General features: G+C 39.7%; 1 protein-coding gene and 1 pseudogene across 2 annotated transcripts in view; both read left to right on the top strand.

The window, feature by feature from the left end:
* RCAN2 (regulator of calcineurin 2) overlaps positions 1 to 17,134 on the top strand; it is a 268,091-nt gene that overhangs the window by 35,494 nt on the left and 215,463 nt on the right. The window contains exon 2 of the mRNA XM_021692084.1: positions 6,058 to 6,284. Coding sequence (XP_021547759.1) covers positions 6,060 to 6,284 — 225 coding nt within the window. The 5' untranslated portion in view covers positions 6,058 to 6,059. The remainder of the gene's footprint in view (positions 1 to 6,057; positions 6,285 to 17,134) is intronic.
* The window catches only part of LOC110582175, a 48,230-nt pseudogene continuing 41,430 nt past the window's right edge, over positions 10,335 to 17,134 (top strand). Inside the window, exons 1-2 of the transcript XR_002480426.1 lie at positions 10,335 to 10,397; positions 11,750 to 11,820. The product of XR_002480426.1 is annotated as a heat shock cognate 71 kDa protein-like (transcript). The remainder of the gene's footprint in view (positions 10,398 to 11,749; positions 11,821 to 17,134) is intronic.

A 17,134-nucleotide genomic window follows, 5' to 3' on the forward strand; every position in this document is an offset into this window, starting at 1 on the left:
TGAAAGATCCATGGCACCTTTCATTAAACTGTATTCTTTCTCCTTGGTTTGACTTCTTTCTTAGCACCATATACAAAAATTCTATTTCCTCTTTCAGAAGTTGAAGGCAACTATGACTTCACTCAAGACTCCCTTCCTCTGCTTTCCTAGGCTATGTCTTCCCATGCCCCTGTTTTTCAGATGACATGACTTTTGGCCCCTGGATAAGCCTAAATAATGTCCTTAGAAAGACTTCTAGTTTTTCTGTAGTGAGTGGTACTCAGAATTGACCGTGATGTTCTCTCCATGTTGAGGGGACTCAAGATGAGATTACTACCACCCTAGGCCTTCCAAGGTGGTGTTAGCCTTTTTATAGGACACACCTCACACTATTAATGGGATGATTTTACTTGGTAGTGAAGCTAGTATAAATATGAGTATCTCCATGGAGGTTTACAATCTGGTTTTTGTTTTTATATTTTTTTGTTTTGTTTTGTTTGCCATGGCTCTCTGCTGTTCTCATGGGATTATTTGTAATTACCCCTCCTTTTATATCCAGACTTATATAAGACTTTCTTTTTTTTTTAAAGATTTTATTTATTTTTTAGAGAGAGAGAGAGAGCGCAAGTAAGGGGAGGGGCAGAGGGAGAGGGAGAAGCAGGCTCCCCGCTGAGCAGGGAGCCCAGCACCCCAAGACTTTCTAGATCAGAAACCCTATGAGCAAATGCATGGCTTCCCATTTGCATGAGATATACCCTATTCCCCGAAAGGTGGAATTTTTTTAGAATTCTGAATTCAGAAATCTGAATCTCATGCATATTGATAACACTGTGACAATAATGATATCCAACAGAATCAGATGCCTCTATGAAGTCCCTTCTCCTGGGTTTAAGTGTACCAAATAAATGTTTGCAGGGAATGAAAAGTAGGGGTTTTGGAAAGCTTAAATCCTTGTGTAGAAACCCAGCAATTCATTATTCTTGTTTATTGAGGGAGAATTTATTCCCTTATCTGTGCAATAAACATTTATTCATTTGCTAATTCTTTGATACTATAGGCATCTTTAAGTTTCAGGTGACTAGTCTTCATAGTAGGAGCTGTACCATCTTCAAGTCTTAATGTTTAATTAATAAGTGCTATAAGGTTATCTGAGGATCTTGGATAAAATCATTTTCACATTATAGCAAAATAGTGAAATAGTTGAAAAATCTTCCTGTCTTCAAGCTTCCTCCTTCATTAAAATGAGTCAAATTCAAGCATTTATATTCTCATTGCTACTAACTTTGTAGGGTTATAACCATTATGTGTTGTTAGTGGTGTTTGGGAGGGACAGGATTGTTTGTTTTCTATTTTAATTGCTCCCTTTTGTGTTACAGTCATCATTCCCTCCTACTGCAGTCACCAGCCACACTCCTGCCAAATATTGGAGCAGCAGCTCTATTCGTTTCTCATTTTAATGATATGGGCTTAACCCTCATGGACATTCACGTGTTCACACACTTAACAGTAGGGATGGCAACCACCTCCATAGGGCCAGGTTCCTCTGCTATTGCCTTGCTCTGGATGAGCCGAGAAGGAGTAATAAATAGCTTTAATTCACATATTATTTTGGAGGCTTCAAAAGACATTCATGTGCTTCATCTCATTTGACGGTCATACTTGACCATAAGATAGACAAAGTCATGTTCTTTCTCCATTTTGCTGATGTGAAGACCACAGTCCAGAAGGCACGCAACATTGAGAAGGAGTGGAGCCTAAGTGTCCCTGTGGGGCCCCTTCCAGCATCTCATAAAGATGTGTCTTCTCTGCATGTGAAGAAGTTTTGAGGTTCTTCCAGGGGACCCTTTATATTTTAATAGTGAATAATGGTTTTCCTTTACCAGATGCACATGATGATGGAAATTTATGCTTTCTAAATATCAAATAACAGAAGAATGGTTAAATAAATTATGACAGATCCATATACTGGGATACTATGTGTCTATTAAAATTAGTGTTTTCAAAGAATGTATAATGGTACAGGGAACTGCTCTTGATTTTATCAATGTTTCGAGAAAGAATTGGGATACGAAACAGCAGGATCCCAATTTTTTTCAGAAATTATATGTGTGAAAAAGCACTAGAACTAAATATACCAAAACATTAGTACAATTTTCTCCAGATAGTAGGATTATGGTTTGCTTTTATTTTCTTTTTAAAATACCTTTCTGAATTTTTCAGTTCTTTTCTTCAGTGAACTTGTATAATTAAAAAACATAAATGTTATTTTAATTACACACTGCAGATTTTTCATTTTAGCTAGAGGAATCCTTTGAGTGGTTCTTGCTATCTTCCATTTATAAAATTCCATTTTATAAATCTAACCTTAACATCGAAGTGAGTAGGTTGTTTTCGGTATTAGTGGATACATTTGAAGTAAGTATCATTCATGTATATATTTTAAGTTGACTACTATAACTCATTTGCTTGTCTGTTATTTTTTGAACATGACTCCTTTTTACATAATTCATTAATTCCGTCAAACATCATTTTGAGGCCTTTCTATATGAACCAGGCTGAAGATACACCCATGAAGACAGGTCAGTCTCTCTTCTCAAGAGACACCTAGACTAGTAAAGCAGTAAGCACAGTGCAGGATGATCCATGGGAGAAGGCTGTGCAGGGTGCTCAGGGCGGGCAGAGGAAGGAGGCCATGTTCACGGGCCAAGGGGGAGGTTGGGAAACCTTCCCAGAAGAGGTGCCTCTTGAGCTGAAGGCAGCTCTTCTCTTTCGGATGACCAACCTCAGACTTAGAAGTAAGAATCATACATGTAAAGGCAACGGTTGCTTCAAAGTTGTTTTACAACAGTTCAGAGTTTTGAAATGAATTTAAAAAGATAAACTAGTTCTTTGGGGCTCTATAGGACCTTTACATTTCTTTTTAGGAGTTCTTTTGGTCTTCAGAGCTTCCTTTTCTTTCTCTTTGCTTGCGTTTGCTAAAGGTTAGTGGTAATACCAAAGCATAATAATCTTGCTCTGAGATTATCATAATGTCGTGTTTTTACAGCATTTTATATTACTTATCCTTTTATGTACTGGTTAATGCTGATGTTGATCAGTTCTTCCATTTCTCTTTCATTGCCCCACCTCTTCCTCCTCTGCAGAGGAAGGGAGGCAGAGAGATGTTTTTGTTCTCCTTTTATAAAGATAAACTGAGTCATCGAATGATCGATTGACTTCTTCAGATTACGAGCTGACTCAGTAATGGGACTGGAAAGAGAAATCAGGGTTCCTTTGTACAAAGCTCTGACTTCTAAAATATTTCTCCATATAAGTAGAATAGGTTGTTTGCCAAAAATGCATCCACCTTTTAAATCTTTACTGCAAGTAATGAGCTTAAAATAAAGTCTCTTGAAGATAATCGTATTGTTACAGCTTAGAACAGAAGTTAAGGCTATTTGAGTAGATTAAAATGAGCCCCGAGTAAGGCTTAATATTCCATCTATTTAATTAATTAGTTCAGCAATGGATTTTTATTTCCTTCGGAAAAAGAGTAATTGAAACATTCTCGGAAAACATTTAGGAACATTTTGGGATCAGTTTTGATTAATTTAAAATTTTTAAATAAGAGGGACAGGGTTAAAAATAAAATCAGTATTGACACATAATAGCTATACTTCATGCTACTGGATGATTCTGACTTCATTATTAAGAGGTTTCCTATAGGGGCTCCTGGTTGGCTCAGTTGGTTAAGCGACTGCCTTCGGCTCAGGCTCAGGTCATGATCCTGGAGTTCTGGGATCGAGTCGCGCATCAGGCTCCCTGTTCTGCGGGGAGTCTGCTTCTCCCCCTGACCCTCCCCACTCTCATGCTCTCTGTCTCATTCTTTCTCTCTCAAATAAATAAATAAAATCTTAAAAAAAAAAAAGAGGTTTCCTATAATCCATTGATGAAAATTATACTATTTTAATGCTCATAGTAATTATTCTTACTATTAAAGTAATTAGTACTCTAATAATAAATGATGGTTATTATGCATATTACAGTAAATATTTGAAACAACAGTATAAATATGAATATGAAGGAAAACAAATACAAGTATTGCATTCAAATATTTGTAATTACAAATATTCATATATTTTGGATTAATTACAGAATAAAACAAAGTTTGAAAGCTGTACTATATTTTTATTTAAAATAAATACTTTGGGACACCTGGGTGGCTTAGTTGGTTAAGCGTCTGCTATCGGCTCAGGTCATGATCCCAGGGTCCTGGGATCGAGCCCTGGATTGGGCTCCCTGCTCTGCGGGGAGGCTGCTTCTCCCTCTGCCTGCAGCTCCCCCTGCTTGTGCTCTCTCTCTCTCTCTGTCAAATAAATAAATAAAATCTTTAAAAAAATTTAAAAATCAAATCAAATAAATACTTTGTTGATTTAAATATAGCAAATGTATTAATTGGAATTTTAAGAACTTTAAAATACAGGAATGGTTCTATTATATTTTATGTGGAATAACATTTTTATTTACCACAATTACAATGATCTGCTTTTAGAGTTATTACCTCAGATTTTTAAATTTTTGGCTCCTGTCCCAACCAGACCCAAGATTTTATATGAAATGCATTATTTATATTACCATCAAGTGATGCTTACCAGGTTCCCACTTGGGCTTTGTTTCTAGGAAAAATAGAAACAGAAAAACATAACCTCATCACCTGAATGATATATTCAGAGTTCAAGAGAGATATACACGGGAACCCCTACTTGTCTGGGGATCAGAATTTGGGTCTAACAAATGTCATGAGGGCAGAGAGATATTCTGTGGCACCCACCCATCTGTCCTGTACTCGGCAATGCTGGGACTGGGGAAATGGAACTTACTGAAGATGACCCAGCGGCCACATTAGAGGTGTCTGTTGGTCTCACTTGTGTACCCATGGACAAATTATCTCACCTTCAGGGCTTCTAATTACTGAGCATGACAGGCATGAAAATAGATACAAAAGAAAAATGTAGATACTGTCCTCAAAGTATGTGGGGAGACTGATAAAATCTATTGCAATGTGTCAGTATCAAAAAATGATAAAACTCTCCAACTGGCTGCAGCTGGGTAGAATTTTGAAATGTTGGAGTGAAGAAATAATAGAATGAATACAGCTAGGTAAGATGAATACTAGAAAGTTCTGTGATGGGGGCAATGAGGAAAGGGAATCTGTATCTATATACTGTGGATTAGCCAAGATAGTACTTATTTTCAAAATCCAGGATTCACAAATTACTTAGAGTAATCATGCCAGGCAGAAGGCAGGGGTGTGTGTGTGTGTGTGTGTCTTCATTATGGATAAACCATTAACTATTAGAGTTACCACAATGAGGATTCGGGTGGTGATGAAGTAGATTGTACTTCCTGAAATACAGACTTGTACTGATTTTGTCCTGTTTCATTTCTGTGGTCCAGGGAAGTGAGCTCTGGTGCCAAACTCTCTGGATTTGAATTCTGGTCCTGCCATTTTATCATTGACATAGTAAAAGTTACTTCCTTGCTTTGTTCTTCAGTTTTTCCGTCTGTAAAATGGGGATAACATTGGTACCAATCTCACAGACTATTGTGAAAATTTAATAGGTTAGTTGATGCATGTTGATCATTTGGAACAGTCCCTGGAACTCGATAAAGGACAGGCATTAGTAGTAGTGGTGGTGGGAGTGGTATATAATTCATTCTCTAACTCGTCAAAGCCTTTCCTGAGTCTGTTTGATTTTCATAAGGAAGCAAAGGCTCATATAACTTTCCCGGGTCCCATATCTAGCAAATGCTGGGCAGCTGAGCTAGAGCCCCCAGCCTCCAATTCATATCTTGGTTAAGTGGGGTTTTTTGACCGTAGAGCTGACTGGATTGTTGCCTGGAGGCAGAGCTGGTTGGGAAATAGTGACTCAGAGATCAAGGGGGTAATGTGAACTTCTGGGTCTTCCCCCTTCTCATAGTCTCTGCTTCTAATCACACTCCCCTGCGCTGCCCCACACACTCCAGAACTGTGGCCTTAGAACCAAGTGTGAAGGAATCAATGTCTACTCTAACACATGTCCGTCTTTGTGTCCTCAGGAATGAGGGGAGAATCTTACTTCATTGGAATGAGGAGCCTGGGGCAGCAGGGGCACATCCCAGAGGATGGAGGACTTTTCTTGCTCTGCTGCATAGACAGAGACTGGGCTGTAACTCAGTGTTTTGCAGAGGAAGCCTTTCAAGCAATCACTGACTTCAACGACCTCCCCAACTCATTGTTTGCGTGCAACGTTCACCAGTCAGTGTTTGAAGGAGAAGAGAGCAAGGTAATGAGCCTTTTTTGCTCCAAAATCATGGGGAGATGTGGCATTATCCCAAAATATTTCCACGGCTTATTTGTGATTGATGTTTTGAAGTTTTGGAAAATGTGTGGTTGGCTCTATTCTTGGCATGCATAGCAGGAGGAGAAAAACCTATTCTGTTATCAACTAACTGTGACAAGGTTGTGGATGTTGAATTAGATAGATCTCATCCTCAGAGACTCACTGGCCTATCTAACAGAGCAAGTGGTATTAGGAATAGCGATTGCAGGAGATACGCCTTGGGCTAGGAAGCAGATCTTGTTTAAAAAAGTTTTATTTTTTCCTATTCTGCCAAAACCATGATTTGCCTTTCTCAAAATGGCGCAAGCTCTCTTGTACCCCTACCCCTCCTGCAGTTTGGTGAATGTTCCAAACATAGCTGTGAGCTGAGTCCCACAGGTGTTATTAGAAAGGTAAGTTGGCCGGTCATCTGAGTCTTGCTTTGCTCAGTGACACCACACAGGGTGGAATTGTTAAGTGTGTGGTAAGAATTTGAGGAAAAGTTGTTGATTTGAAATGATTGGGCAATGAGGTTGTCTGTGTACAAGTATTTTCCAGAAAATGAAGTTTCTCATTTTAAGAAACAAACTTGATTCAATGTAGGTATTCTTGGAAATCAGAGTTAAATATTCTGCTGGGAGATCTTTTTAAATGCATTATTTTAGATTTCTCTGACCTTTTTAGTGGGGTCTCTGAATAGATCAAACCTTCCCTGTGGAGGTGGATTTCTAATTGCAAACACCCACTATTATAGTATATTATAAAACATGGGCAACATCTTTTGGGGGGAAGGGCCTTTTTTCCTAACCTAAAGTATATGCCTCTGTGTGAGATGTAAGAGTAGGATTTATGATTGCCATTTCACAAACTTGGGCTGATTTTGCCAATTGCTGAACGTTCCAAACTCCTTTGCCTGAAAACGATTACTGGAAGTCTTTTTTTTTTTTTTTTAACCTGCATTTTATTGGTTTTGTAAGCAATTCTGATAGCCTGGAGGATTAGGAATTATAAAGATAATTTTATATTGATATTACTTTGGAGTTGAACATTAAAATGATAGGCTAAAAATAGCTTGAAGTCCAAGGCCTTAGATGTGATTAGAACCTCCGGTGTTGTGATCCCTTGACTATTTGGAGTAAGAAAATGGCACATGATCTCTTTGAAAGAAACTGAGAATTTTGCTCTTGGATTATAACCAGTTTATAACACAGATTATAATTTATTCAGAGTCAGTAATTTCCCCCCTGAAATCTGCCTGACATTAACTATGAAATAAGATTCTGTGTTTTCTCATTCTATCATCTGTTTATCTAAATTAATCAACAATTAGAAGGATTTTCCTTAGAGGCCAAAAGAGGATTTTGATTCTTTCCTGATTAAATACTTCCTGGTAGATTGAAACAGTAAGACCTAGGGAGAGCTTATCCCATTCTGGAGTGCTGCTCAAGCATGACTGATCTACTGAACCAGGATTGGTTATATAGGAAGACAGAAGCTTGGGGAGAGTTCCCGCATCTATTCTGATACTCTGATCTGTGATTGAATCATGGATTACAGAATACTCTCATTTAATTTGTATACAAAGTTGGTACATTGCAGCTTGACCAAAGTATTTGGTTTTAAAATGACCTCGATAAAATATTGAGTTGAAATCAACAAGATGTAGTTCAACGGAGCCAGTTTCAAATTATTTAGACCACATTTTTATAGCCAAGGAGGTGAATTTTATAATTGGCCAATGTCTACATAATTAGACTTATTAAATGAGATAGAAAGTCTTCTACCCTGAGTGATTTTATGGCTCCCGTTTGAGGAAAGTCTATGGGATATCAAATAATCTGATCTAGATTCAGTTTTGATTCAACTCTATGTACTAACTATATATATATATGGTTAAGGATGACAAAGCAAGATGATCAGATACCAAATGAGTTGACAATAGCAAGGAGGCATGATCATGGGACACTGGAAAAATGTATTTGGGGAGCTTGGGACCCCTCATTTTCCCTGCAACATCTTTCTCTAAGTTCTAGACCTTTATAATCTTCCTTTTTCCTCCATTGTTTTTCAGTATCTTAACAAAACTCATTTGTTTTGTATGCCAATCTCTCAGGAAATTCTTTCCACAATGTTCAAAGTTCATGAATCTAACTCACAAAGTCTGATGATCATTATCTTTCCCAAAGGGTGGACATTTTAGGCACCATGCTAAGTTGGTGAAGAGATATTTTTAGGTGGAGGGAAAAGGAACAAGAAGCATTTCTAGCACTCCTGCATTTGCCCGTGGACAAAGATGGCCATGGTGATGTTCTAAAATATTTGGCCTTGGGAAGATGCACTTAGCAGCCTGAAGTTATACCAGGGGGATAAGGCATTGGAAATGATGCTTAGTATTCATTGCAGAGGTCCAGGTGGGTAGCTGGCAACATATAGAACTTGTTAGGGCAGAGTCCTTTCTTTCTTGGCACAGTCTACTTCTGGTTCATTGTTTCTTGATATTGATGGACTATAGTTTAGATTGTTTCTTGCAGTTATTATAAAGCATACATTTTTAACTTCCTTAGCTGGGTAGGAATTTAAGCTTTTGCTTTCTGACTATCATGAATGAGTCTTGCACCAATCTCTTCTCTGTCTTCCCACCTGTCTGAGATGATTTTTCTGAGCTCTTCTCCTTTTTGAACTAATTTGGAAGCCACTAAATGGGACTATTAATATAGGTAACACCACAGGATATGATCTTATTATGCTTGTTTCTGTTTATCAAAGTAATAAATATTCTGATAAGTTCCTTTTTGCTATCCTGTTTATCCTATTCTGACACCTAAAGAACATTTTAAAAACTGCTTTGTGAAAATTGTTCACTCCAATTTTCTGTTAGGCAGAATTCTGTGAGATTATATTTTGATTTGATGCTTTTTGCAAGGAGTGAGCACATACTTCAGAGTGGCTTGTTGTGGTCCAGATGGTTGAGATTTGTTTATATAACACAGAAGAGAACTGGAGCTGGAGGAAATTGGCATCTGCAACCAATAAATGCAGATTGCTGTTTGCATGCTACAGCTTGAAACATAAATATTTTTGTAGGAAGCACATTTAGAACTGGGGTCTTCACAGCATGCAACACCTAAAAGCTACTAGGGTTCATTTCCCTTTGGCATGCTCCCCTGGGTTTGCCTTTCTGGATCCAGCTGGACTACAGAGACTCATCTTGAGACAGGTGAGGCTGGAGGGATATCCTGGGGGCTGCCCTGCATCTTTTCTAAAGATAGGTGAGGGTTTGCTCAATGGGATATTGGCATTCACTAGTAGGTAAAGGAGAACAGGGAAACAACCACCATGAAACATTTAGTCAAATGCAATTCAGTAAGGAGAAGCCTGACTTGATAATGGCCTCCAAAATGATGAATTTATTCAGTTTAATAATAATAATAATCAGCAATAATAGCAGCAAATACTTATGTAGCATATAGCAAGGTGCCAGGTGCTCTTCCAGATGCTTTACAAACAGTAAAGCCTTTAATTGTCACGACAACCCAATAAGGGTGGTGTCTTTCTGCTTCTCTACCTCCTGAGCCTGTATCAGAGTTGTCTTCCCTGGACCCCTCTGCCTGGTTCTGCCCAATGTGTAAGCAGAAGTGACCCATCACTTCCAGGTCAAGCATTTAATTACGAATGTTTGACCCTGAAGAATGTTCTTTTCACGCTGCTGGGGCAACTGGCATTGTGCCAGGTGGTGCCTGCTCAGGCAGTTTGGGTTGTGGGGTGAGGAGAGTGATGACACAGAGCGGAGTCCTGGCCAACCCATGAGGAACATGTAACATGACAAGAAAAAAAAAAAAGCCTTTGTTGCTTTAAACCACTGGGAGTTGGGGGTTTATTCTTGAGTGTAACTTAGATACAGTAAGCACAAGTCCTCTTGACCTTTAATTCTAGTTCATTACCCACCATACCTCACCATTTCTAAACTCTACTATGGAAAACAGGTTCTAGAAATAAATTTGGCCATCCACCAGCATGAACATTCAAGTAAAAGAATATAAGGCAGAGAACTCAGGTAATTTAATAGCAAGACTCAAGGTAAACGTAAATGCGTTGGTTGAGTCCAAATCAGTTCAGTTGTAAATGTGTAGCAAAGGATAAACAAGAAGATGATTTATTGTAGTTTAAGCGTCGCTGAAGATACGTTGAAAAAATAAAAAATGAAGTAGTCTATAGTGACCTAAGGGTGGGAAAATGATAACTGAGCATTTGTTTTAAATACTAAAGCAGTTAACAGTTAAATTAGCTACCGCGTATTTAAGGAATACCTGCAAGTTTCACTGTTTTTCTTGTGCTATTCATCCTTGTTAGGTGAAAGTGACATTTACAAATAGGTTTGTTGCTTTAAAGAAGATCTAAATTGTAAAAAAGACAGTGAGTATCATTGTATTCAGTTAAGTTATTCCCGTTTTGTCTTTTCTCTGGACGATGACTGGGAACCATAATTAGTCACCATTAATCACTTGGGGGCACCTGCCAGATGAGCGGCCCAGCATGGGGCAGATTGGAAAGCTGCTGTAGGACATTACCCGGAACCTTACCTTTCCTAAAGTGACTGAAATATTCCAGAGGCATATTTAGTGCCTTGCTTCTCCACAGCACTGAGTGACCCCCTGAGGCTCGAGCGTCTGACAAGCCACTCTAAATGCCCCACTTAACTACCTGAAAATAATTGAGGCAGTGGAAAGAATTAAGCCTGATGCATACAGAGTTGAGAGTATTTGGTTTCTGTGCCAAAAAGCAGGTGAGCATATATTCTTGATGGCACCTGGGAAAAATGGCTGCCATGTTCCAATTAGTCCAGGATAATATTAAAGAGGGACAGGAAGCTTTTTTCCCTTCTTGGAAAAATGAAGGTACTTGGAAACCATTTCAGATGGTTTCCATCAGAGCTGCGGCTAGCTTATACAGTGACACTGTGAATGATGAGCAGGTGCCCCTGTGGGCAGAAGCAATCTTAGGACATACTGCCTGGGCCAAGATGGGTGAATTTGAAAAAATGGTGCCCTTTTCCCTGAGCTGAAGGGGTGGATGCAGCCCTGAGCAGTTGTGAGTGGCTTCACAAGTGGAGGGCAGGCTCGGTTTCATTCTCTACTTTCTTCCCAGGCCAGGAGCCCCTGAAAAGTGCACACAACACACAACCATCCCAGTGGCCCTAGTCATAGTGGACAATTTTCAGTTACTTCAAATTTAAAAGGATGTATAAATTTGAGGATAACTGTTGAGTTGTGTTGCCTAAGAACTTTCTTTTTTTAAGAGGCAGTTTCAGAGCTGGAGCCCCAGGGAAGAGCAGGGGAAGGGGCTTTATTATTATTTTTCCTTGCTTCCACCAGCTAAAAATGGCATTGGCTTCACCCTACCTTTATGGACTTCTTTGATTCTGTTCTTAGGTCAGTGGTCTGAAATTCTGGACCTGTTCAGAGATAACCAGAGTGGACGTGAACTTTAAAGCAACACCCAGGTATCCTTCACAGCAGGCCTGACATTTAGCTCCATGGATGAGATCAGTGTGATATGGATGAGCTGAGAGCCGATCGCATTAATATCGTATGATCTTTGCTGTATGAGAGTGGGGTTATTAGTGCATTGCTCATACTTCACTGTTATCTACTCATTTATAATTACCTACCCATTTATAATTTTGCATACAGTGTTCAACCATACTCTCCTGCCTTTTAAGAAGAATGGATATATAGAAACAGAACCTGCGTAGTTTATTTTTTTTTTTAAGTTTGATCAATTTCTGGTGATGTTTTGGTAATATGTTTTGCTGGGGATGTTTTATTATACAACATAACCATTGTTTGAACTATAAACACCATAATCTTCCATCGTGTTTTGAGGTGGAGACCCATCGGTCAGATACATGACATGGGTAAGATTTTTCATCAAACATGTTGAAATATCATATCTTGTACTTTGTTCAAAGCCTGCAATTTCCCCCCATATTTGCAGCTATTACTAACTCCAGGTCATTTAGTCTATTATTTATGCATAGAATACATTGCCTCATATGATGGTCTGGTCTTACATTCCAGCTGGATGATTGTAAGTGTCTTGAGGGCAATAGAGCAAGATCATGATTCTTCTGCATCCTGTAACCTCCCCCGAGGTCCTGGATATAACGTGGGCACTTAACACACTTACACCCTGTGTGAGGACTTTGGATCTAGATCCTGCCTCTACTGCATACTAGTTAGGTGATCTTGGCCAACTTAACTTCTCTGAATCTCCGTTCTCTCTTTTATAAAATGGGGTTGACCATACCTTCTTTATAGGTTTGTTATGTGGTGAAATGAGGTGAAATGGGTAAGAGGAGGTGGTAAAACGCTAGGTCTTCTTGGTAAACATTGGTTCCCTTCCCCATTCTCTTTCATCCCCCTCCTCACTACCCAGCCTGTGACTCTCTGTCCCTGGTTCCAGGAAGGAAAGCCCAGATGGCCCATGTCCTGTGGAGGTAGGAAGAAAGGCTGGATTTAGCCACTCTTTGTAGAATCCTAATGAAGTTATGCTTTGCTAGGAAAGCCTTGGGTTTCAAGAAAGTTTAATTTCAGCCTTTGCCACATGAAAACTGTTTCTGTGTTTGTTCTAGGATACATGTTGTTCAGGGTTCCCCAAATAAGGTTCATGTGTTGTTTCTTTCAGAGCATAGTACTGAGAAAACTTTGTTTACTTGGGGGAACTGGTATTTTTCTCTCTAGGAAGATTATGTAACCTCCATGTTTTCTTTTCTTAGCTTCCAGGAAGTTCAAATTAAAAATTAATACTCAATCATGGCTACTGTATTTATTCTTAGTGATCTTGATATTCTGTTTCTTTTGGAGTAACCTCATCATGCATAGGTATAATGCAAGAACATTTTCTGAATTATCTCATCAAACTTTGCTCATATCTTCATGAGAACTTTAACTATTGTGTCTTTAAATATATAAGGAGACTGGCCCAGGAGTCACTAAGGTTATATTTTGCAGACGTTTTAAATGCCACTATGAATAGAGAAAAACAAATCACCTAAATTAGTAGAGTATATATTTTTAGAATAATATATACACATTTTTTTGCTGTAATTCATATTGTTTGGAAGAATGGTTTTAACATATCTTCAAGGAAAAAAATGTTACGTGGCAATCACAGTTAACAACACCTCCCACTGCACATGTGGGCTTCATGTGTTTAGAAAAGCACCTGGTCACATAACTTCAGCTTGACTCTTAAATCTGACTGTTATTCTGATATTTAATTGGTGAGAAAACGAACACATATAAACGAACACAAAAACACACATATAAGCCACTTGAGGATATGTGTATTTAAGTTTGAGCTTCTAACGTTATCAGTCTAGTTTTGACTCCTAAACACCTAGAGCCAAATTATTTCATGGGGAGGTGCTCTGGCTTCAATGCCTGATCCTTGAGAATTATATTCTTTCCTTCAAGTAGATTATATTCCTCCTTGGTACTACATTCTCTCCAGTCGTAAGAGTTGGACCAGAAGTGCATTTTAACTTTATTGCTATGTGGATGAAGTTCGAGGTTTTGCGAGGAGCATAGAAGAAGAAAGGAGTTTAGCACTTCAAATAGTTTCTTTCAAAATTTTCAGAGGAACGAGCCTTCAATGTGAGAAATTTGGCACCAATAACTAGCTTTCATTAAATTTGCTTCCTACCCCTACTCCTGCTCTAAATGTGGGAGTCAGGGGGGGCGGTCATCATGATTTAGAAAGAGGGGGGAAGGTGAGTTTACATTTGGTTTCCTGGCCCTGCCCTCGCCCTGCTTCCTGTTGACAAGTGGGCTCTCAGCTCCATTGGGGTTGTCTTTTCCCTAAAGGAACTTCTCTGAGTTTACATATCTAAGCAACTACGGTCTCTTTCAAAAGGACTCCTCTTTGGGCATCCCTGATAGCATGCTTTGCAGTGTTTTGAGTGAGTTGCAAAGCCTTCATATTTAGGGTGGGTTTGAAGTTGTGGAAACAAACTTAGAGCCGTGTATGGTGATTCAGGGGGGTAACCAACCCTAGTAAAATAATTTTTATTTAAAAGCAATATACCATAATGAAAAATCGCTACAAAATAATAGGAATGGTTTTCTTTTGGTGATTGGGACCTGACTTTGGGGAATTCCAGAAATACACAATGAAAGCATTGTTGCAACAAGGTCACCTTTTTGAAAAAGAAACAGTCTTACATGTAAGACCTAGTGTATTGAATAGGATGCAGTTGTTGTTGTTTTTTTTAATTGTATCTATTTATAATGCCCCCAGCCTTGACTTTCAAACCCCTGTCTCTGGCTTTGTTTCTTGCTGAACAGAGCAAGCCTTAAGAACAAGTACATTGGCTCTGTGGTGTGGGAAACATCGTGTTCCCAAGTATCTCCTACAGTGCTCTATAGTCTTTTGGACTTGAAGATTATTTTTTTCATTTTTTTAAAAAATTCAATAGCCAACCTATTAGTTTCAGATATAAAGAGTTCAGTAATCCATCAGTTGCATATAACACTCAGTGCTCATCACATCACGTGCCCTCCTTAACGCCCATCACCCAGTTACCCCATCCCCCCACCCATGTCCCCTCCAGTAACCCTCAGTTTGTTTCCTATAGTTAAGAGTCTCTCATGGTTTGTCTCCCTCTCCGATGACTTCCCATCAGTTTTCCCTCCCTTCCCCTATGATCCTCTGTGCTGTTTCTTATATTCCACATATGAGTGAAACCATATGATAATTGTCTTTCTCCGATTGCCTTATTTCAGTCAGCATAATCCCCTCCAGTTCCATCCATGTCGATGTAAGTGGTAAGTATTCATCCTTTCTGACGGCTGAGTAATGTTCCATTGCATATATGAACCACATCTTCTTTATTCATTCATGTCAATGGACATCTCATCTCTTTCCATAGTTTGGCTGTTGTAGACATTGCTGCTGTAAACACTGGGGTGCAGGTGCCCCTTCAGATCACTACTACATTTATATCTTTGAAGATTATTTTCTGATCAAGAATTCCCATCCCTAGAAGATACTATATCCTAAGATATACTTAAGATAAATCCTAAGATGTACAATCTACATACCCAGGGAAGGGCAGTGAGTCATTAGTATGGTGGCAAGGAGAGAGTACTGCATTAATTGAGAAACAAAGGCAGAAGAAAAACGGTTAAATTTCTTTACTACTTACAGCCTATTGACAAGTCCTTGAAACAGGCAGAGTGACATTCCTCTAGGAACTCAGCTGCCTCGATGTTAATACTTTGCTAAGGGCAAAAGACAATCTTAGCCCAACCCCCAGGATCCTCTAAGTCTACGTTAACATATAAAAATTCCTTTGGGGGGGGGCGCCTGGGTGGCTCAGTCGTTAAGCGTCTGCCTTCAGCTCGGGTCATGATCCCAGGGTCCTGGGATCGAGCCCCACATTGGGCTCCCTGCTTGGCGGGAAGCCTGCTTCTCCCTCTCCCACTCGCCCTGCTTGTGTTCCCTCTCTCGCTGTGTCTCTCTCTGTCAAATAAATAAAATCTTTAAAAAAAAAAATCCTTTGGAAGCTTCCTTTATCTCAGCCCTCCACCCCCAAGATACATGTTGGCAATCATCCTCCAAGCATATGACCCACCAATGTACATTTGAAGGGTCTCATGACTGAGGGTTTCCTACACAATAATAAATGACATTTTCCTAAAAATAGCTAGCCCCCTCAGGATCCTGGAAACCTTGTTTCCAAAATACCTGGGAGGCTTATGCCGCTATCCCTAACCACCTCCCAACTTGAAGGTGGAGAATGGGCCACTCCTCATGACCCCAGTGCAGCTCCTTCTGACCACGGGTCCTGTCCCCGTGCTTTCACAAAACTACCTTTTTACACCAAAGACGTCTCAAGAATTCTTTCTTGTCCATCAGCTTCGAACCCTAACATCTTTCCTACATCATTCATCAGTCTACTCAATCCAACCATCAAATTTTAAACGATTATTGAATATCTACCATGTCCCAAACATTGCTCTTGGCAACTGAGAGTATAAAAATGAATGAGGTGCGAGCCCTCATGAAGCGTTACGTTTCCTGGGGTCTGGTAATGATAGCACAAGTCGGGTGAAGTGAGAGATGGAGATGGATGCAACATATATAGGAGCACAGGGGAGGGGCACACCTAAGAGGGGAGGGAGAAGCCTCTGGAATATGTTTTTGTTTTTTGTTCGGAGCCCCTACCTTGCCCCTGTACAACCGTCTGGACCCAAATGGACCCATCCTTTGCAGTGCAGTGTGCTGACTGCGGTGTCCTGAGGACAGATTTTTCAGCCTGCCTCTTGTGTAATCAGCACTGTTGTCCTGTCTCATAGGCCCTGCTCTGAAAGGACAACGGATGCGTGTGGGTGGCAGAGGGAAAGAACGGACTCTGACTCTGGCAGGGGCTTCCTCAGGAAGCGAACCAGGCCACCATGAGTTGCGTCGCGTGGATGGAACATTCTATATGTGACCCACGTGTCCTAATTTTCTCCTTCAGTGTGTGACATTTTTGCTTTCCTCAGAAGGTGAGCTGTGAGCTTGCTTCTTTTAAAAGCTGCAACCTGTGAAGAGAGAGGGTGTTCTTTGACAACATTACATCATTGAAGCCTCTAGGTGTTGAGTCATCATTATTTTTAGGCAGCTCCATGCTTTTTTTGGTTGTTCTAAGAATAGCCCTTGTGTCTGGACTCTACAGAAAGTCACCTCAGTCAAGATCCTGTCACCACTCCAAGTTGGAATGGAATGCTTTCTTAATTGCCAGATTCAGGGCACACTCTTTAGAATTTTGC

The sequence above is a fragment of the Neomonachus schauinslandi genome, chromosome 8 (genome assembly GCF_002201575.2).
Source record: "Neomonachus schauinslandi chromosome 8, ASM220157v2, whole genome shotgun sequence".
Classification (NCBI taxonomy): domain Eukaryota; kingdom Metazoa; phylum Chordata; class Mammalia; order Carnivora; family Phocidae; genus Neomonachus; species Neomonachus schauinslandi.